This window comes from Silurus aristotelis (genome assembly GCF_946808225.1).
Source record: "Silurus aristotelis genome assembly, chromosome: 17".
Lineage (NCBI taxonomy): Eukaryota > Metazoa > Chordata > Actinopteri > Siluriformes > Siluridae > Silurus > Silurus aristotelis.
The window spans coordinates 6,721,951-6,744,901 of record NC_139590.1 but is presented as its reverse complement, the minus strand read 5'-3'; the positions used below and the strand labels follow the sequence as shown (position 1 = coordinate 6,744,901).

The following is a 22,951-nucleotide window of genomic DNA, read 5'->3' as shown; positions in this document are numbered from 1 at the left end:
TTTCATTTTAAAATGCAATATTGGATCCAATGTTTTTGCTGGTGTAGGTCCAGAAACCCCCTCACTGACCCACACACTCTCTCAAATCCTCTAGTGCAGCTCGACTGGTCTCACTATCTCACAGAGTATAATAAAGGCATGCTGCAAGATACATTTTTAGGTAGACAGACATACAGACAGACACTCACTCACTCACTCACTCACTCCCTCCCTCCAAAGCATTAATTTAGGGCAGTGTGGATAAGGAAAGGGAAATGGAACCAGTCCTGAGTATCAGATCCTTGGTAGCCAGACAAACACTACACATCAACAAGAATCAAGAATTGATATGAAAATAAGAATCAGTGGCCAAGCTTTGGCATTTCCATCTATACTATTTGAAAGACGCCTTTATCTGCCATTATCTTATTTATACATCTATACAGCAGTTGAGGGTTAAAGGCCTTGCTCAAGGGCCCATCAGTGGCTCAGCTTGATGAAGCCAAGATGCGACCTCATGACCTTTTAAACAGAAGATCTTTATTTCTGTGCCACCTTGACTCGGGTGACTCTCACAGGAGGCGTGTCTGAAGCGCATGGTCAGTATTTCCCTGTTTGTCTGTTAGCTAGTTGAACCATCTGAAAATTGTGATTTGTGTCTTGGGAGAATTTTACACTTCCTGCTTCTGCTTGCTGTTTTTTCCTTAAACTAATCCACTATTATACACTTGTCTAGTACAAAAAGTATGCAGTATTGTTACACCCCTGAGAGGAGCAGAGCGTAAATCAGCATATGATTGCAATTATGATTCTAGTAGGATTATTATAAAAGCAATGCCTAAAATCCATGTTTTTTATTCTTTAAGTGGGATATTTACTCATACAGGTGGAGGGAGTTGTTCAGCCTCATTGTTTTTAATTTTTATATGCTCATTTGTATTCATTGTTTTTGGTAAACACCTAATGCTTAATTTATTGGCCTAATCCTAATGGTTTACAAATACACACACACACACACACACACACACACACACACACACACACACACACACACACACACACACACACAACACACACACACACACACAAACACCCACCCCTTGCTTCCGGCTATGGCATCAGACAGCTCAGCTAATGTGACCTTTATTAAGGACAAATTAAACACAATACACACTTCACATATACACACACTGCAACACATAGACCTATAGCTTATTTAGTGTGGCTGCAAAATATGAAGCAGTGATGCATAGAGTTGCAAAATTCCCCAAATTTTCCAAACTGGAAACATTACATGGGAATAAATGAGAATTAATGAGAATAAATTGGGAACTTACAAAACTGAAAGTTAAACTATAACAGGGAACTTAAATGTAGTTAAAAAATAATAATAATAATAATAATAATTAGTTAAACTTTTTACCCTGAACATTCATCAATCACATGCACACAGCACACTTACTTACTTCTTACTTACTTCTTGAATCCTACACACTTTTTTCTTCTGAAAGAATTTTCCAAAAAATGTCCACCAGTATTCATGTAAATTACATATCACGTAAATTTGTTTAAAACTTCCTTGTGCTTTGTGTAAACGATTGTGCAACAAAATTACACTTACAATTAAATCAATGTCAAAAAGTGTTGATATTTGTTTGTTTATTATTTCCCAAAATTTCTAATGAATTCCCATAAATTCCTGGTAAGATTCCAACCTGGAATATTTAAAAAGTTCCCATGGAAAGTTTTGGGAAATGTACTGCTTTGAACTTGTTTGATTGGCGCTTGGTGTATCTACTGATCACCAACATACAGTTCAGCATCAGTTTAACAGCAAGCAGAACATTTAGAGAGGGATAAATGATGGAAGGAACTCCTGACTCGAACCTGCCTGTGGTCTTATTTTAGCAATTTATTCATTTTTTCAAGTAAAGAGAAGGTTTCGGTTTCATGATAGTGTTTAAACACTGATTTATATCGAAAAAAAAAAAAATATTGTTCCATAAATAGACTGGTGTATTAAGAGTAACAGTCTTTTCACATAAACTGATTGATTAAGCAATGAGCCTTGTAACAAAAATGATAATAGGAATGTTATAGTCATAATTCATTGTACATTGGATATTTAAGTACATTTGATGGCAAATACTTTTGTACTTTTACTCAAGTGAAAGTTTAAAGGAAGCAATTTTACTGGAGTGTATCTCTACTAAACTCAGGTACATGTTTTCTGTACTTTGTCCATCACTGGTTGTGTTAAATTATATAGAAAATAGTATTGGGACACCAGTTCTTCAGCTTTCTGTGGTTCTTTTCATAATTTTTAGCACAAATTTGGAAGCACACAATTGCTTAGGACGTCTTTGGATGCACTTGCAACAAATTTTCACTTCACTTGAACTACGAGACCCAATGAGTTGGAACGTTGACTGCACCCCAGGCCGCCTCACCTCACCCACATCAGTACCCTACTTTCCTAACACCATTTTAGCTGAATGAGCACAAATCTCCACAAAATCGAGTAGAAACATCTTCCCAGAAGAGTGAAGCTTATTAGAACAGCACATAGGAGCTGAAATTTGGGAATGGGAAGTTCAAAAAGTACAAATGTTATGCTCAGGAGTCCACAAACTTGACGTGCGTTCATGAGGGGATATATATAGACCAAAGCGTTCAAGGGAATGAACGGCGAACACCTGGACACCCTCAGGAAAACACAGACAACAAGGACATGAGCCGAGGCAAGACCAGAATCAAAACAGGTGTACATGTAAACAAAATAAACGACATGGAGGATCTTAGTCTTAAACAAACTAAAGAAACTCTAAAAGAAACTTTTTTTTCTTCCTTTCTTTTTTTTTTTTTTTCTTTTTTTTATTGTACTTGGATTGCCATTATATATGTGTGTGTGTGTGTGTGTGTGTGTGTGTGTGTGTGTGTGTGTGTGTGTGTGTGTGTGGACCTTATGATGAAAACATTACTGTGTTACATGTTTCCTCTTTCTGACACACACACACACGTGTGTAAAGCCTTCGCCTGTCTGTCTTTTTTCTTTTTCTCTTCCTGCTCTTCATGTTGCAGACGTTTGCAGTTGTGGGGGGGAAAAGGTAAATGTGTGGTGTTTTTTTTTTTCTTTCTTCAGGCAAGAGAACATTACATTGATCTATCAGACTGATAGACACTCAGACAGACAGACAGACAGACAGACAGAGAGAGAGAGGGAGGGATAGAGAGAGAAAGAGAATGCACGAGTGGTCTCATATTGATTGTCTTGTTCTCCCACATTTTCCCTGTTTCCCTTCTGTCTAGTTTGTGTGCGTGTCTCAATCCATCTCTTAATTCAATTTGATTTAATAAGCTTTTTTGTAAGCTTTATTATGTGTAGTGTTGCGCTTTCTCTCTCTCTCTCTCTCTCTCTCTCTCTCTCTCTCTCTCTCTCTTTTTCTCTCTCTTCTGTCTGTCTGTCTGTCTGTCTGTCTTTGTATTATTCCCTGTCTGATTGTCCATCTGTTGTCTCTGTTTGAATTACTCTATTTGTTTTCTATCTCTCTGTGTCTGTCCCTCATTCTCTCTATAATGCCCTGTTTACTTTCCACGTGTCTCCTGTCGTCTGCTGTCTGTCTGTATGCTTGTCTTTCTGTCTCTCTCTCTATATGTCTGTCTGTAAATCTTCGTCTCTCTCTCTCTCTCTGTCTGTCTGTCTGTCTGTCTGTCTGTCTGTCTGTCTGTCTGTCTGTCTGTCTGTCTGTCTGTCTGTCTGTCTGTCTTCTCTCTTGCTATCAGGATCACTAAACTTTAAGCCCAAAAAAAAAGCTGATGGAGGAACTGTGTGTGTGTGTGTGTGTGTGTGTGTGTGTGTGTGTGTGTGTGTGTGTGTGTGTGTGTGTGTGTGTGTGTGTGTGTGTGTGTGTGTGTGTGTGTGTGTGTGTGTGTGTGTGTGTGTGTGTGTGTTAGCAACGGTTTTGTGGCTTATTAGCTAAAAATTGTGTGTGTGTGTGTGTGGTGATTCTCAAGTTTGTCCTCAGACATACAGTACATCTTTCTCACTTCCTCTTACATCTCACATTTAAGTTCGGGTTGTCACATGAGCTCTTGCATTTTTACCTCTTACACAAACACCCACTCTCTCTCTCTCTCTCTCTCTCTCACTCTTACTCTCACTCTTACTCTCACTCTTACTCTCACTCTCACTCTCACACACACACACACACACACACACACACATCTTTTGGCTTAGCTCTTACAAACTGCAGTCTCACTCTGATTACATAAGGCTGGCCTTTAATCTTTATCCCAGAATCAGTGAGGTCATGATCGGTGTGTGTGTGTGTGTGTATGTGCTCTTACCCAGCTTTGTCAAGTGTCCCCATCGACCACAAACAGTAATACCACCCTCTCAACATTCATCAGCCGTGGCAGCGATGGAGCTTCACCGCTGGTTAATGGAAATAAGATCTCCGAAAAGGCTTCATTAGATATTCAGCTTAAATATGTGTATTAAGGACGTAAAATGGAGGACATTCCGTGCACTAGAATCAAAACATTATACGTGTGAAATATATGTTGCGCTCGTGCTCTCCAGGTTCTCATTCAACGCAGGTTATGTCTTCACTTCAAAGTAGCGAGGAACGGCTTTTTTCTAAAGTGTACTGAAGTAAAGCGTTAGATATTACTCATAGAAGTAAACAAAATCCTATTCTATATTAAGGCTTCATTTGCTGTGGGAATAACCTCCACTCTTCTGGGAAGATGTTCCACTAGATTTTGGAGTGTGCCGGTGGTCATTTGGCAGCGTTCAGCCACAAGGGTTTTAGTAAACTCAGGTGGTAAGGTGAAAAGGCCTTGGGTGCAGTCAGCGTTCACATTTATGGTTAATAGGGTTGAGTTCTATAGCAAGAGATCTTCCAGTCCAATTCATTTAAAGCATATCTTTGTGGAGCTCGCTTTGGGCATAGGGGTATTTCCCTTCTGGGGCAGGTTTTGTCTCCTAGTTCAAATCAAGGGAAAATTGAATGCTACTGCATCCAAAGGCATCCTATACATTTGTGGTACAACTTTGTGGTAATAGTTTGGGAAAGAAACACACATGGCTGGAAAAGTTCAATTTAAGTTAGAGTTACAGAGGTTCCGATGAAATGCATTTGAGTAAAGTGAGCAGTCAAACAGGAAGTAGATAATACATAGTGATACATACAGTAACTCATTGTAAAAAAAAAATACACAGGTTCCACGCTGGAAGAAAGAGAGACGGGCAAAAGTTCACCAAGCAGAGCCTTCTTTTATTTACTTTAGTTTTTCCGCTGGCGCTTTCCTTTCCAGTACTCACGCTGGGGCTCACCCATGGTCTCGCGGTTCGGGACTGGCACGCCTTTCCCTAGCATTTCGCCTGAGTGCTTTCGCCGGCCAGCACGCCTTCTGGACTTTCCTGAAGAGGCGTGGCAGACGGGGGAGTGCCCTTCTCGCCGAACGGGTTGCAGCCTCCATGGCGTCATACCCCACTTCCAGCACGGGGTTTCGGAACCACTGTAACATATTCCACTGGTTCTGCACTGGAAGAAAGAGAAAAAGTTCACCAATAACAGCTTTTTTTATATTGTTAACACCCCGGCGCTTTCCTTTCTAGGGCTAACCCACAGTCACCTTCCTCGCAGACCGGCACATCTTTCACCGGCGCCCACCCGCCCGCACTTAGCCATCGTTCGGTGACCCTTCCGCTCATCACTGCTTGTTGTCTCTCTCTCTGAGGCTGGTGCCTTGCATCTCTTTATTGGCGTCGCCGGTCTAAAACAGAGCGCACTGATTAGTCTCATGAGCTGCATGTGTTTCTTACCACCCGCTCCGTCCGGCACCGATCTCCACCGCTCACCGCTGGCACACTCGTATTCCAATAAGTCAATAATACATATTACTCGGATAATAGAGCCCAGTATGCGGATAACAACATTTTAGGATTACAGACTCTCGGATCCAAATTTGAGATCCTTCGTCTGGTGTATTTTTTGGTCAGGGTCATTACAGATCCGATCCTGGGAATACCTGGCATGAAGTGGGAATACAGACTCGGACACACACATTTACACACTCAATCACACACTCATACATACATACATACAGGCAATTTATCTTAGCAGAATATCTACTGGGAAGTTTGTCGGAGGACGGAGGAAACCAGAGAACCTGCAAAAAGCGTGCAGAGACAGAGATATTTTGTAAACACAGTGGCAGGCCATGCATTTCACACCTAGACTTTCAGTGGTGTCCTGCCTGAATCACATCATTCTGACGCCACCGCTGTGGAAACCATCAATATTATAGAGAAACACCGTATACCACAGAGCTGCATTATAGAGAGGTATCTAATGCAGTGAGAATGAATGTCCTCACAATGTCCAGCTTTTCTTGAAAAGTCCGTCTTGAAAATGTCCTCGAAAGTGTATCTGTGTCCAAATGAATAATTAATGAATAAATGAAATAAGTCCCCTTTGTAAGCTGATGTGGAATGAAAATAAATACAGCTATTATATCCATGTATGGATTTGAGCTTGTGCAGTTTGCTCCAGATGCGGTTTGTGAGGTCTGACTAGTGCGCTCTCTGACCATCTAAGTGAAGGACGTGATTGGACACCTGCTAGATGGCCCCTGAGTCAGCTAGTTGAAATCTGACTGGATAAAGCATTCGCTTCAAGCGACATGGATGGCTGAAATCTGATTGAATAGAAACTCTAACAGAAACTTACACATGCACCACAGAGAAACGCTATGAAATTAAGAGAATTGACTTTTAGGAATAACTTGAGACATATTCATGGAGAAAAATATATTACAATGTAAGCCAGTGATTAAGTTTAGAGAAGACATCAAGGCAGACCCCTTCAGAGTTCCGCCGATTCACAAGCAGATTTTAGCAATCTAGATCATAACCAGATACAGGGTGGCAATAGTCCAACAACATGCTATAGTTTAGTGTTTGAGGAATTGGACTTTGAATCCGAAGGTCATGAGTTCAAATCCGAGCCACACCCGGTAACAATTTTTGGGCCCTGGAAAAAGACCCTCAACCCTGTAGCTGCTCAGTTGTATGAATGAGGCATCTGCCAAATATAAATAACAATTGTCACCCTGTGTGTGTGTGTGTGTGTGTGTGTGTGTGTGTGTGTGTGTGTGTGTGTGTGTGTGTGTTATTGGGCACACGTGTGCTCAATCAGTAACACAAATAGTCAGAGCAGGAAAGTGTGTGCTGTATGTGTTCTGGGAGTTGGAGTCGGGGGCGGCCATGTTTGCAGGCTGTGTTGTCTGGTGGATATGGTGGATATTTCAATTCGGGGACCTGATGTGTGTGAAACTCCACCCAGAGAGAGTTAAACTGGCGAATCGGAAAATCCCTGGAACTGTGACGTACCCAAGCATTGAATCGTATGAAATATTCGAGCGAGCGAATTCCTTCTGATTTATATATTAATTTTTTTACACTTTCCACTTAAGAATCAAAAGACTCAACTCTTCTTTGAAGAAACCGAAGCTTCATCCGAGTGCCTGATTCATATTTTATTACCTTTTACCAAGAATCCGCTACCTTTCATTTATATATTACGTGTATAAACTTTTGCTTCATTCCATTTCGCCTCGTTAAACTGTTTTATACCGTGTGTAAAAAGGAGCTGCCGTTTTTATACCGTGCCTGTCATCTTTAGTTCTGCTTATCTTTCTTTATTCGTCTTTTTTTTTTTTTGTGTGTGTGTTATATATTGTGTGTGATATTTATAATGGTGTAAAGTGAGAATAAGTGAACGACTGGCAAAAAAGAAAGAGACAGCGAGAGGGGAAGAGAAGTGAAGAGACAGGAAGTGACTGTCTGGTGTGACCCTGATGTGAGCACAGATTCTCATCCTCAAATCTGTGGATCTGTGTTTGTCCGTCTATAGATACAAGAGGATCTGCAGCTCCAGCTGATGTCTTTTGTTCTTCCAGGTTTCACTGTGCTTCTAGTCAGTCGCTCCTCGTACACGGTAACACGGGACTGAGGACAAGCGGTAAGTCAGCATGTTGTTTGTGTGTGTGTGTGTGTGTTTGTCATGTATGAAACTACCGAAAAGATCGAAGCTCTCGAGTGAAATAGAAAGTGATAGTAAGAGAGTAAGTAAACGAACCGGGCTGCCGTGAACTCAGGTTTTCTGTGAGTTGGGAGCCGGTTTGACTGGCAGACCACCGCAGCCCACAACACAGCTTCGACTGGAAACGGCTGCTTGTCTGTGTGGTTGGTTAACTGGAAATTCACAGTTCACATGGCTGTGTTTTCATACTAATGACACGCACATACCTGTGAGCGTACGTGTGTGCGTGTGTGTGTGTGTATGTGTGGTTACTGGAAATCGGTGGTTTGTGTTTTACGTGTAGGAGTGGTAGTATTGCTAGGAAATTGTGCACGTATGTATGTGTGTTGTGTGTTACATTGACAGTGGCAATAAGGGACAGGAAGAGGCGGAGCTTCGTGTGCGGTTTATCTCCTGCTTTACGTTGCCATATTTGCTAGTTTCCTTTTGAATGAAAGCCATGTGGCTGAGTAGGTGGATTTTTATTTTTATTTTTTTTCGATTGATAAGCACATTGACTTTTGGGGAAGGAGAAAAAAAAAATGTTTTTTTTGTTTTGTTTTAAGGAACGGTCTCAAAGCGAAAGTATTCCACTTAAAGCACTTGAAACCAATCATGTTACATGTCAGGTTATATAAGCGCATGTCACCTTCAGGTTAGTTTCGGGGTTTTCGTGCGGTGTATGTGCCGAGATGAAGCTTCGTGAGAAATATCACTCTAGAGATTTGTCTTTGACCTAAAACCTCAAGGTGATTTCACACTTTTCGTGTTTTTTTTTTTTTTTTTTTTTGGTTTTCTTTTTTTCTGCAGAAGAATTTTGCTAAATAAGCATTAGCGAGTTTAGCTTTCCTGATATTCATTTTTCCCTGTTGCTAATGTTTTTTTTTTTTTTATGTAAAATTGCGATAAACAATGTAAACAATCGATTCCAGGAGTGCAGAGGAAGATATGAAAAAGTATTAGCGCTGGGTGGTGCGGTGGGTAACAGTAGCAGCTTTAGGGTGATTCCAAAATAAACTGTGCACAAACCCACAATTGTACATTTTAAATGTAAACCTGTGACAAATCGGATGTCTGAATTCTACACGTTTTTGAGCGTTTGTTTTTGAGTGCGAGAGAGGGAATAGGAAGAAAACAAAACAACCAATGTTTCAATCACTTTCTAATGATCGGCTTTGTGTTTATTGTTAAATTGCAGAGCTCCTGTGCAAAATGTGTGAAGAGGCAATAGTCATAATTGTTATATATGAACAACATAGTTAGTAACTTACCAGCCTAGCTTAGGATAGCGGTTAGTTTTATTCCCAACTAACAATTTTTGGTTTCCAAAACATTCCCAAAACGTATGTTTATATATTTTTTTTACTGATATAAAAGAGTTTTTAGGTGTACAGAACGTTCCCCTAACATTCTGTTAACATTAAGTTTCCTTAAAGTTTCTTTAACATTCTCCTAAAATTCTCCTGCTGGAAAGTTTTGCTGACATTCTCCTAATGTTCCATTATTGTTCCATTAAAGTTCTAGTAATGTTTCTACAATGCTCTCTTAAGGTTTTATTAACATTGTCCTACATTCTTGTAACTCTTTTACTAACATTTAATTAAAGTTCCTTTAACGGTCTCCTAACGTTTTTAAACATTGTTTGTATTGTTTTTTTTATGTTCTACTGCAGTTTCTCTAGCATTCGCTTTCTGTTTTTATTAACGTTCCTCTTACATTTGATCTCCTAATGTTCTCAATGTTTCCCTAATATTCTGTAAACATTCCCCCTAATATTCTATTAAAGTTCTGTTAAGTCTCCTAACATTCTCTTAATGTTTTCTTAGTAATGTTTCCCAACTGTTCGGTTGAGGTTCCCTTAATGTTCATCGTATTGTTCTTCTAACATTCTCTTAGTTCCCCCTAAGATTCCCCCTTTAAGGCCTGTTAACACTGAAATAAACATTCCATTAAGGTTTGCTTCACATTCCACATTCTCAGCTTAATTTTTTTATATTTTAAATAGCATTAATAATGTTGTACTCTGGCAATGAGTCCTTCGTTTGCCTTTGCTGAAACTTTTGGAACACATAAAAAAAAAAAAAAAAAAAAAAAAAAGAAAAGTCAGTTTGTTCAGACCCAGTGTTTGTCACTTAGTTCTCCATGTTTGTTTTTCTGTCTCGAGTGAAGGGATTACTCAGGAGCAGAACAGGTGTAAAACATTTAACATTTAAAAACAGCAAAACTATCATGATGACTTATTTAATAAGTCTCGTATAACATAAAGGCTAACGCCAAACAAATCATGTAGGTTAAATTGGCTGCCAGGCTCCGTGGTGAAAAACAGGATTAACCAATCAGAATCTTCCAGCAGTTCTGAGGTAATCAGGTATGGTCTTTCTTTCTTTTGGCTTCTCCCATTAGGGGCCGCCACAGCGGATCATCCGTATTCATGAGCCGCATGTTCGATTTGGCACGTTTTTACGCTGAATGCCCTTCCTAACGCAACCATTTATCTGGACTTGGGACCGGCACTAAGAGTGCACTGGCTTGTGCAACCCTTATGGCTGGGGTTGGTTCCTGTATGGTCTATTACTACTATATTAATACCGTTCTTTTCATCGTTTTTGGAATCAATGATTTTTGACCATATTGATGTAGTAATTAAATAAAGTATTTCATCCAATTTTAGATTCACACATTTGCATTACACTTATCGTGTTCAGCATTGTACAGACCACCCAGTGATTTCAGCTAGCCTTGCCCTCCGGTCAGTCTGTCAGGACTGACCCCTTCACCTCACTTCACGTTACATCCCTCATCTTCAGAAAGCTAAACACAGACAAATCAGTTGCATCAAAGGACACCACTGTTGCTAGGAGATAAAGATAATTGCTAAGTTGTGCGCTGTGTTCAAAGCGGTGCGCTGTTAGCATTAAGTCTCGAACTACTAGAATAATACAGTATATTTCTAGCTAACCAGCTAGCAAGCTTTTTGCTGCTAATGTGGCCGCAAATAAAACTGATTTGCTGCAGGCCACGCGGTCATGAAGTAAAATTTTCCGTAACACTGATAAATTCACTGTACAAACCATCAATGAGTGCACATTAGGACCCATTTATTCAGTTATTTTTTTCTCATCAGTCTTTGATTTAAAGTCTCTTTGTAAGACCAGCATTTGCTTTAATAGCCATTGCCTACTCAATCTGAGTAGGAGTAGAGTTGAAGATTATACATGGGGCAGCCCGGGCTATTCATTCACATTCAATTGGAAAGAATCCAAAGTCCGCCGTACGAGCATTAAGCACGATTCAAGCAGTTGTACGTCATCAGTTCATTCGTCATCACCACACTCATGCTGATTTTCAATTTGCTCTTTTGTTTGCATGCTAACAGATGTTGCCGGTTAACTGGTAGGAGTGATGTACATGTTACTCAAACAATATGTTTATTACTCTTAATATTCTTAACCCAGCCATTAGGGGGGCACAAGCCAGTGTACTCTTAGTGCCGGTCCCAAGCCCGGGTAAATGGGGAGGGTTGCGTTAGGAAGGGCATCCAGCGTAAAACATGTGCCAAATCAAATATGCGGATCACAAATGAGAATTTCATACCGGATCGGTCGAGGCCCGGGTTAACAACGACCGCCACAGGTATCGTTAGCCGACAGGGTACCGGTGGAAATTGGGCTACTGTTGGCCGAAGGAGGAGAAGGAGAGGAGGAAGGCGTCTACAGAGACGGCAGAAAAAGGAGCAGTGTAGGAGAGTAGAGGTTCGGGTTGGTACTTTAAATGTTGGAACTATGACGGGTAAAGGGAGAGAGATAGCTGATATGATGGAGAGGAGAAAGGTAGATGTGTTGTGTGTTCAGGAGACCAAGTGGAAAGGGAGTAAGGCCAGAAACATTGGAGGTGGGTTTAAACTGTTTTATCATGGTGTGGATGGGAAGAGAAATGGTGTAGGGGTGATTCTGAAGGAAGCGTACAGTAAGAGTGTAGTGGAGGTGAAGAGAGTTTCTGATAGGGTGATGATCGTGAAGGTGGAAGTTGAAGGGATGATGATAAATGTCATCAGTGCCTATGCTCCACAAGTTGGCTGTGAGATGGAGGAGAAAGAAAGATTCTGGAGTGAATTAGATGAAGTGGTAGATGGTGTACCTAGGAAAGAACGATTGGTGATTGGGGCAGACTTTAATGGGCATGTAGGTGAAGGGAACAGAGGTGATGAGGAGGTGATGGGTAGGTATGGTTTTAAGGAGAGGAATGTGGAAGGGCAGATGGTGGTAGATTTTGCTAAAAGGATGGAAATGGCAGTGGTGAACACGTATTTTAAGAAGAAGGAGGATCATAGGGTGACGTATAAGAGTGGAGGAAGGTGCACACAGGTGGATTATCTTCTGTGTAGGAGATGCAACCTGAAGGAGATTGGAGACTGTAAGGTGTTGGCGGGGGACAGTGTAGCTAGACAGCATCGGATGGTGGTCTGTAGGATGGTTTTGGAGGCGAAGAAGAAGAGGAGGAAAGTAAGGTTTGAAAGAAGAATAAGATGGTGGAAACTGAAGGAGGAAGAGTGTAGTGTGAGGTTCAGGGAAGAGGTCAGACAGGGGCTTGGTGGTGGTGAAGAGGTGCCGGATGATTGGGCAACTACTGCAGGAGTGATGAGGGAGGCAGCTAGAAAAGTACTTGGTGTGACATCTGGAAATAGAAAGCAAGACAAGGAGACGTGGTGGTGGAATGAGGAAGTGCAGGAGAGCATTAGGGGAAAGAGATTGGCAAAACAGAAGTGGGATCGACAGAGTGATGAGAAGAGTAGGCAGGAGTACAAGGAGATGCGGCAGCAGGTTAAAAGGGATGTGGCGAAAGCCAAGGAAAAGGCATATGAGGAACTGTATAAGAGGTTGGACACTAAGGAAGGAGAAAAGGATTTATACCGATTGGCCAAGCAGAGGGACCGAGCTGGGAAGGATGTACTGCAAGTTAGAGCAATAAAGGATGGAGAGGGAAATGTGTTGACTAGTGAGGAGAGTGTGTTGAGAAGATGGAGGGAGTATTTTGAGCAGCTGATGAATGAGGAAAATCAGAGAGAGAGAAGGTTGGAGGATGTGGAGTTGGTGAAGCAGGATGTAGATAGGATTAGTAAGGAGGAAGTGAGAGCAGCGATTAAGAGGATGAAGAATGGAAAGTCGGTTGGACCAGATGACATACCGGTAGAAGCGTGGAGATGTTTAGGAGAGATGGCAGTGGAGTTTTTAACCAGATTGTTTAACAGGATTCTGGAAGGGGAGAGGATGCCTGAGGAATGGAGAAGGAGTGTGCTGGTACCGATCTTTAAGCATAAGGGAGATGTGCAGACCTGCAGTAACTACAGGGGAATTAAGTTGATCAGTCACACCATGAAGTTATGGGAAAGAGTAGTGGAAGCCAGGCTGAGAGAAGAGGTGACCATCTGTGAGCAACAGTATGGTTTCATGCCGAGGAAGAGCACCACAGATGCCTTATTTGCTTTGAGGATGTTGATGGAGAAGTATAGAGAAGGACAGAAGGAGCTGCATTGTGTATTTGTGGATTTAGAGAAAGCGTACGACAGGGTGCCGAGAGAGGAGTTGTGGTATTGTATGAGGAAGTCAGGTGTGTCAGAGAAGTATGTGAGGGTGGTGCAGGACATGTATGAGGACAGTGTGACGGCAGTAAAGTGTGCAGTAGGTACGACAGACTGGTTCAGGGTGAAGGTTGGACTGCATCAAGGATCGGCCCTGAGCCCTTTCCTGTTTGCAGTGGTGATGGACAGGTTGACGGACGAGGTCAGACAGGAGTCTCCCTGGACTATGATGTTTGCAGATGATATTGTGATTTGTGGTGAGAGTAGAGAGCAGGTTGAGAAGAGCCTGGAGAGGTGGAGATATGCGCTGGAGAGAAGGGGAATGAAAGTCAGTAGGAGTAAGACAGAGTACATGTGTGTGAATGAGAGGGAGGGCAGTGGAGTGATGTGGTTGCAGGGAGAAGAGGTGGAGAAGGTGGAGGAGTTCAGGTACCTGGGGTCAACAGTGCAAAGTAATGGAGAGTGTGTTAGGGAAGTAAAGAAAAGAGTGCAGGCAGGGTGGAGTGGGTGGAGAAGAGTGACAGGAGTGATTTGTGATAGAAGAGTATCTGCAAGAATGAAAGGGAAAGTTTATAGGACTGTGGTGAGACCTGCGATGTTGTATGGATTAGAGACAGTGGCATTGAGTAAAAAACAGGAGGTGGAGCTGGAGGTAGCAGAGCTGAAGATGTTGAGGTTTTCGTTGGGAGTGACGAGGATGGACAAGATTAGAAATGAGTTTATTAGAGGGACAGCACATGTAGGATGTTTTGGTGACAAGGTGAGGGAGGCGAGATTGAGATGGTTTGGACATGTGCAGAGAAGGGACATGAATTATATTGGTAGAAAAATGCTGAAGTTGGAGCCACCAGGTAGGAGGAAAAGAGGAAGGCCAAGGAGGAGGTTCATGGATGTGGTGAGGGAAGACATGCAGGTAGTTGGTGTAAAAGAGGCAGATATAGAGGACAGGGTGGTATGGAGACGGATGATCCGCTGTGGCGACCCCTAATGGGAGCAGCCGAAAGAAGAAGAAGAAGACTCTTAATATTCTTACTCCGACCCTGTGCAAGACCATTTCGATGTGATGAACCCGGGGTTGAGAAGATCATCAGTTAGGACTTATAGAGATATCGGGAGCTTTAGTAGTAAGCAGCAATATATGTCTATCCTATTTAGTACGTTTCATTATCTAGCATATTACAAATTTAATTCTAATATGAACTACTGTATTACAAATACAAAAAAAAAAAGGATCAGCATTTGTTTGGAGAAGCTAAACAGTCATCTGTGCTGTGTACCATAGGTAGACTCGTTTTTATCGGTTGTGCTGCGCAGGGGGGGAAATAATAACTGCTGATTATTCATTCATCATTCATCTTCTCCCGCTTATCCGTAATTCGGGTCACGGGGGCAGCAGTCTAAGCAGATTCCCCAGACACTTCTCCGTGTCCAGGGATTGGGCTGTCAAGGTTTCACGTTAGCATCAATACATCCGGTTGTTTACAGTGCGTGGTTTAAGAGATAATTGTTTCTAATTACAGTCGCAGCTCTTGGGTAAAAACGTCTGGGATGAAGCTGCGATTATACACTAAAGATAAAAAAGTGAGAGTTGGGCTAGTCATATGTGGTTCTTCCCATATGATGGGATGTTCCCATAAATTTGGAATTGTAAAGGATGTTATTTTGATGTGGCTTCACTTGAGCTAGGAGACACAAACCTGTTCCAGCATGACAATTCCCCCCTGCACAAAGCCAGCTCCATGAAGATATGCTTTTCATGGATTGCAGTGGAAGATCTTGATACCTAGTGAAGACCTAGTGTACACCTTTAGAATTAACTGGAACGCTGTTTTTTGGATTTGTCTGCTATTGGCTAAATCAAGAATGCTAGCCTCTATTTGCATCCTGGAGTGTTTTAACAACCAGACAACATATAGCTTTCATATGAGCATCTGTATGAAATGATTCACAAGAATCTTTACCAAACAAACTTTATTTTACTAAACCCTTGTATGTTCATCTAGAGCCATATTTACTGTATCTATATAGAATTATGCACTACAGTCTTAAAGGTATCCATGCGAGTCGTAAGGCTCTATCAGGCAGATCCGGAGGTCTTGGCTACATACACAGTGGTACCTTGACCTACGAGTTTAATTCGTTCCGTGGACGAGCTCATATCTCAATTTGCTCGCACATCAAATCAATTTTCCCCATTGAAAATACTTAAAATGGCATTAATCAGTTCCAACCCTCAAAATGCCACCCCGTTTTTGTGTTTCATTTTATTAAATTAGGAAAATACATTTCTAAATAACAAATCTTGTATAAAAACGTAATAGAAAGAGTATGTAAAGATATAATAAGGTTTTATGCAGTGTATTTATCTTGGAAATGATACGACTTGAGCTAACGAAAACGCCGGCAGGGGTGGTAGAGGCGATAAGCGGAGGTGGAGGGAAAACTAGTTTTTTACTATCACTCATGTACACTACGTATCCCTAAACTTTCATTTTAACTTTTTCTTCTTTGCTTATCTTAATTTTCGCCACAATCTTCGCTTTCTGGCTTCGCTTCGCCATCTAGCAGCGGCGTCTCGAGCTCGTACCTCAATTTTTTGCTCGCGTAACAAAGCAAAAAATCGACCGAGTGACCGCTCGTACCTCGGAAAACTCGTACATTAATGCACTCGTAGGTCAAGATGTTTAAAACACTCTGCTTCCACACTTTTGTTTTCAGTCGTTTCCCAAAAGTTGCTTTTCCGTCTGAAACGTCTGAAAGCGGCTGACGTCCCTGTAGTGTGCATAAAGATGCGTCAGCGTTTTCAAATTTAGCCACTTTGGAGAGCGTTTTTTCAAAAAGCTACATTTCTCGTTGAATGAAAATGTGGACGGAGGGCCAGAAAACGGAAAGAAAAATATGCGTTTTTCTACAGGAATAACGCATTAGCGTGTACATGCCCCTAGTGGCAGCACAGTAGTACAAGTGTCGGGATCAGGCCACGGAAGGGAGAATAGATCACGTAAGAAATGCCTACAAATCTGACATTGAATAAAATGGCAGATTTAAAACGAGTTTTGCAGGCCACATGGTTAAAAAATAATATTTTGAGACGAGATGGGGGCCAAATAAATTTACTAAACAAACGAGTGCACTTTAGGACCCATTTGTTTAGATCTTTTGTTTTTTCTTCATTAGTTTTTGTGGTTTAAAGCCTCTTTGTAAGACCAGCTTTTTCGCTTTAATAACCATTTCCTACTCACTGGAAGGCGAGTCTTTTAATGTGTTTTTGCTAAACCGTGAGGAAAAAGCTGATTAGCGCTATATGGAATTAGGCACTACAGTCTAAACAGTATCCATGTAGATCGTAAGGTTTTATCAGGCACTGCCATCACATCAGCCTACCGTAGTGAGAGTAGATTATCATCTATGCTTTTACCTTTGCTATCTTAATACGTTGTTATGTAGTCTATCTAATCCAGCATAACACACAAATGTAGCCGTTTGGATTATGGTGCAAAAAAGACCAGATTTCTGGATTTTTATTAGTCAAAATTTTAGGTTTCCTGGAATATGTTTCTTTGAGGGGAAAAAAAAGAAGAAATAATAAACGAAATCCCGCTGAGACAACCCTTATTTTTTTTTAAAGTGCTTGGACTCATTTGGCCATTATGCGTGCTGAGATTAGTCGTTCGTGCGCAGCTGGCTCAAATATGTAGCGATTAAAAACGTAGGAAGAATTTGTGCACGATTGTGTGAGGCTTTGCTTCAAATGCAGGGATGCGCAGGGGGAGAAGAAATCAGGAGCTCAGGTGCCTGGGAAAAGCGAATTCGATGTGTCAGGGCTTTTAGTGAGCTCAGAAGGATGGCAGCAGATTTTTCTACTAGATACTGAATTTCAGAGTTTGGTATTGTAGAACTGATGTATTTCGAAATTCTAAACTATTAGCAGTTGAATTCATTCGAAAGCATGGATTTGAGGAAGAGGGAAAGCAGTTGATCTGCAGTTGAACTTCATTCTGTTGGAGGATATACCATTGTTAAGCCACATGATTACATAAGTGTTCAAGACAACGGCATAAAGGTGCCAACACAACAATTATATTATGAGTAGCTCCCATTTGTTCGAATAAATCTCACTTGTTTAGAACACTTCACATAAAAGATGAGGCATTAGGTTTGAGCTTTGGAGAAACAGTTGAGCAATTAAACATCATTTAGATCTACTGTAAACACCAGACCAGCCCAGTGATCGTCAATATTTGAATGGCATCAAACGAATATAATAACGATCTGTAATTATATTGCGGTGCAAAAGTATTGCCTAAAGTGTTACAACGGTTCAGACATCTCGAATTGAGATTAGTATTTACTTAATCCAATTTTTTTATAAATGGTTATGAGAGAGAGCGAGAGAGAGCGAGAGAGAGCGAGAGAGAGCGAGAAAGAGCGAGAGAGAGAGAGAGAGAGAGAGAGAGGTATTATGTGTGCCTGCTAATAATAAAGCTATTGTTGTTGATTCCTTGTGCTGTTTTTTCTTTTATTTCTCTTCTTTTTTTCTTCTTTAGTACATTGTGTTTTGGTCTATTTATTAAAATCACTATATTTCACAATATCAGTTTCAAGAAACATGCAGAACTGATCCATTGAGCTCAGTGAGGTCATTAGGAAATGTTTACCATAGCGCTGTCCCTGTGTGTGATACTGTAACTCTGTTACTGTGGTTACACCTGGTTAGAAAGCAGCGTGTTCATGAAGAACAGTCATTAAAATGGATCAGAACGAGCTTCGTGTTCAACGGTTTGATCTTACTCCTTTTTGGCCAATCAGAATCTACCTTCATTCTTCATTTGTGAAGATGTTCCAGTAGTTTTTGGCATGTGGAGATTACAAATGTGATCACTAACACCCTTGTATGTGAATAAAGTCGGCTAGTGATGTAGGTGAGGAGGCCTGGGGTGGATTCAGCATTTCAATTCATCCCAAAGGTGTTTAAAGGGTTGAAGCCAATTTGTGGTCTATAGCAGGAGATCTTCCACTCCAAGCCATGTAAAGTATATCTTCATAGAGCTGAAGGTTTGGGCCTCTTGGTTCAATTGAAGGGTAAATGATGTGCCTACACTTTTGTGGTAACAGTTTGGGGAAGAAGCATGTATGGCTAGAGAAGTCAGATGTCTTAAGTGTGTATATACAGTACAGACCAAAAGTTTGGACACACCTTCTCATTCAAAGAGTTTTCTTTATTTTCATGACTCTGAAAATTGTAGATTCACACTGAAGGCATCAAAACCTATGAATTAACACATGTGGAATTATATATGGAATTATATACATAACAAAAAAGTGTGAAACAACTGAAAAATGTCATATTCTAGGTTCTTCAAAGTAGCCACTTTTTGCTTTGATTACTGCTTTGCACACTCTTGGCATTCTCTTGATGAGCTTCAAGAGGTAGTCACCTGAAATGGTCTTCCAACAGTCTTGAAGGAGTTCCCCGAGAGATGCTTGGCACATGTTGGCCTTTTTGCCTTCACTCTGCGGTCCAGCTCACTGCTGTTCACGCTGGATCTCCACAGTGCTGTCAAAACAGGCAACCTTTAAACTGGATCCCCATCTCTGGGATGAGGGCGAAGTCGGCAGGAGCAGGGTAGGGAGGGTGCAGAAGCGAGATCATGGCGATTATTCTCCGGCAATCATCATGCAGAAGTTCCCAAATGGTTTCAATATTTTAGCCGTTTTTTCGGGAGGATTGAGCTTGTAGAAGGTCTTCCTGATCTGTCGTCGTCTTTTAGTGATGTTCTTCTGCTCTTTAACTCAAAACTCTTCGAACGAGTGTCAAGAGTATGTTGTGTCAAATGTCTCGGTGGCAGATTTTACCAATTTCAAACAGAATTACGTGGTCAGAATAGGACCAGTTATCACCATAAGTTCACATCTTTTGAATTCCACCCCATGTCTGTCTGTCCATCCATCCATCCAAATTGCTCTATCCATCCATCCATCCATCCATCCATCCATCCATCCATCCATCCATCCATCCATCCATCCATCCATCCATCCATCCATCCATCCAAAATCTCCTATCTATCCATCCATCCAAAATCTCCTATCCATCCATCCATCCATCCATCCATCCATCCATCCATCCATCCATCCAAAATATCGACTATCTATCTCTAGCCATCCATCCAAAATATCGTCTATCTATCTATCTATCTATCTATCTATCTATCTATCTATCTATCTATCTATCTATCTATCTATCTATCTATCTATCTATCTATCTATCTATCTATCTATCTATCTATCTATCTATCTATCTATCTATCCTGACAGACACATCTATCATAGCCGTAAGGAAGCAAATACAGTATGATTAACAGAAGGCTTTTAATTAGCGCACAAGCATAAGCTGATATTACCTTCAGTGGAAACTCATCACTTTTGCACCGCACCTTTATTATTTTTGAGCTACTCTGGCCATCTGTTGTGTTCATCCAGAACGTGTATTTCATCTGTCATGTTCAAGAACACGTGTGCTCACATATGCATGCGTGTGCACGCACGTGCTTGCGTACATGTGTGTGTTTGAGCACAACGCCATACTCGAACGTTCCCACAAGATTCAGAAGGAAGAAATGAAGCACTTTCTCCACTATTTTTTCATCAGTTAGTTATTTTTATTTTCTTAAACTTTTTTGCAGCCTGCGGTAACACACTTTGAACGAAGCTTCAAGGATTACAAATCAGTTTTTTACCGAAAGCAACTTCCTGTTCTTTCGGTCACCATTTTACCATCAGTCCTAAAAATAGTAGTAAAAGAATCCCCTTTTTATTTTGCAGGCTGTTTTTTTTTTTTTTTTTTTTTTCGCCTTAGGAAAGCATGTTTCCATGTGAGTGAAAAGAAAAGCAGAAGTACAACACTGCGCTCTGGAAACGGCAGGAAGATGAACGGGCGGGCCATGAATTAATCTCCGTCACATGTCCTTAACTGCAACGGAGCCCAAACTCCGATCAATGTGTCAAACTCCGGGTGTGTGCACTACAGGACCGGCGGGTCATACAAAGCTGAGCAGCCGTGTGGGCCGAGAACCTGAATCATTTACACGAATTAGCAGTGTCGAGGAGGAATTATTGCTCACCAAGTGTCTGAGCAATTGATCCTTATTGTTAGCACGTACATGTGTGGGATTAGCTTTGCAACATCAATCGATGGGGGTGGGAGTGTGTATGAGTGTGTATGAGTGTGTGCATGTGTCACTGGGGATTGATGTCAGAGAAGTCGTCGTCCGAGGTGCGACTGCATTCCTCCTCCTTCTCAAGCCTTTTTTCTCAAAGTGAAACTCAAATTTGCTCTCAAGCCATCGTTAATTTTTTTTCTTTCACCACTGTATTCACTACTTTTTGAAACATTGGAGTAAATATCTGCTGCATTTTAGTTCTCACAAACACCAAAATAAACAACAAATTTGCTAGTTAGCATGAATATGGAGAGACTGACTTTTTATACTATAGGTGCACTACGGCAGGGGTCCCCAATCTTTTTTGCTCCACGGACCGGTTTAATGTCAGACAATATTTCAATATTTCCTTTAAGGTGTGGCGGATAAATACAAGAAAATTTAATAATATGACAAGCATAAAAACTTCTACATATAATGATAAACGTAAATCCACTGTGTTGCTTTTTGTTCATTTTGCTCACTTGCGGGTTTGAATTTAGCGGTAATGTATTATGTGTTAGCGGCCGGAGCCCCTTCAAGAAGGTAGAGAATGTTGGTAAGACATGTGACCGAGGCATCATGACATGCATCAAGAGTGAGTCATAGACAGATGTGGCGGAGAGAATCCAGTAATTTTTCCAAATAAAACCGTTCAGAATCAGATAATAAATAAAACGGAAATAATGTAAGTTATGTATTCTTTCTGTGCGGCCCGGTACTAATTGACCCGTGGACCGGTGCCGGTCCGCAGCCCGGGGCTTCGGGACCACTGCACTACAGTATACGGACAAAAGTATTGGGATGAATGAATTCCTACAATTCCTTCACTTGAACTAGGACACCCAAATCTGTTCCACAAAGGCAGCTCCACTAAGATATGGTGTACATGGGTTGTATTGGAACACCTGAGGGATGAATTGGATCTGCACCTCACCTCAGGCCTCCTCACCCCACCTACATCACTATCTGACTTTACTAACACTCTTGTAGTTGAATGAGTGAAAATCTCAACTTTCAAATATAGCAGAACTTCTTCACAGAAGCGTAAAGTTTATTATAACAGTAAATAGTGACTAAAAATGTGGAATAGGAAGTTCGGAAAAGTGCCTACCAATCTTATGGTCACGTGTCACCAAACTTTTGTGCACATTGTGTGCTTTTTTTTTTTTTTTTATTTATTTTTTTTTTTATAAAACTCTCTGGAAGATCCACCTCCTTCTTATGCAGTTCGTTTTAGCTAGTCGTCTTGTCTTCTTCGAATTCATTATGTGAAGTCTGGTTTAATGATGCAGCCTCGCTTGGTGTCAAGTTTGAAAAATATGAATGTAAAATACTTTAATGTGTTTGAACTGGCAAAACAGACGCACAGATTAGTTTTATAAACCAGGGAAAAATAAATTAGTCATGATGATGAATGTCAAATCCATCATTTACGAATCATCATCTTCAAATTGTACCAAGAATTGAACAATGATTCAAACATTGTTCGCGAAACCGACTTTACTCAAACCTGGAATTATCCTGTTTTGGAACGGTTGCTATGGTGAAAAGCTTCCCTGAAAAGAATGCATTTCTAGCTGCTTTACTTTCTTTTCCAGTGGTAAAAAAAAATAAAACTGAAAAAGTGCATCTGTATTAGCGATGTTTGGTTTATTTTAAGGTCACACCAAAGAGGAAGGATATTATAAACTGAAAATGAACATAGAAATTGTGCAAACATTTCTGCTGTTTCAGATGGCGGTGTGGATTCAGGCCCAGCAGCTGCAGGGGGACGCCCTGCACCAGATGCAGTCACTGTACGGCCAGCATTTCCCCATAGAGGTGCGACACTACCTGTCCCAGTGGATCGAGGGCCAGCTCTGGTACGTGATATCGCAAATACATGTCTCTAACATGTCACTGATGAATTCTCCAATCTAAAAGTGACCAGAAGGTGATTGATTCTGGCTGTAATTTTAAATAACAGGCATAATTGTAATGTTTTTATGTCTATAGTATCGAATCGTACACATGGACTCGTACATCAGAAAATCCACAGAATTACATTAGAACAGAATCTACCTTTACAGAATCTCTCAGACATTGTTAAATATTAGGCCCCC

The 22,951-nt window shown here is 41.0% G+C and overlaps 1 protein-coding gene across 4 annotated transcripts in view; it reads left to right on the top strand.

Annotated features, from left to right (window-relative positions):
- The window catches only part of stat5a (signal transducer and activator of transcription 5a), a 101,758-nt gene that overhangs the window by 53,635 nt on the left and 25,172 nt on the right, over positions 1-22,951 (top strand). Inside the window, exons 1-3 of one of the 4 annotated variants that reach the window (XM_083567345.1) lie at positions 7,829-7,847; positions 7,948-8,009; positions 22,584-22,711. In XM_083567345.1, coding sequence (XP_083423471.1) covers positions 22,584-22,711 — 128 coding nt within the window. In that variant the 5' untranslated portion in view covers positions 7,829-7,847; positions 7,948-8,009. Of the gene's footprint in view, positions 1-7,828; positions 7,848-7,901; positions 8,010-22,583; positions 22,712-22,951 lie in introns of those variants that run through there. The other 3 variants (XM_083567343.1, XM_083567342.1, XM_083567344.1) reach the window with 3 other exon arrangements.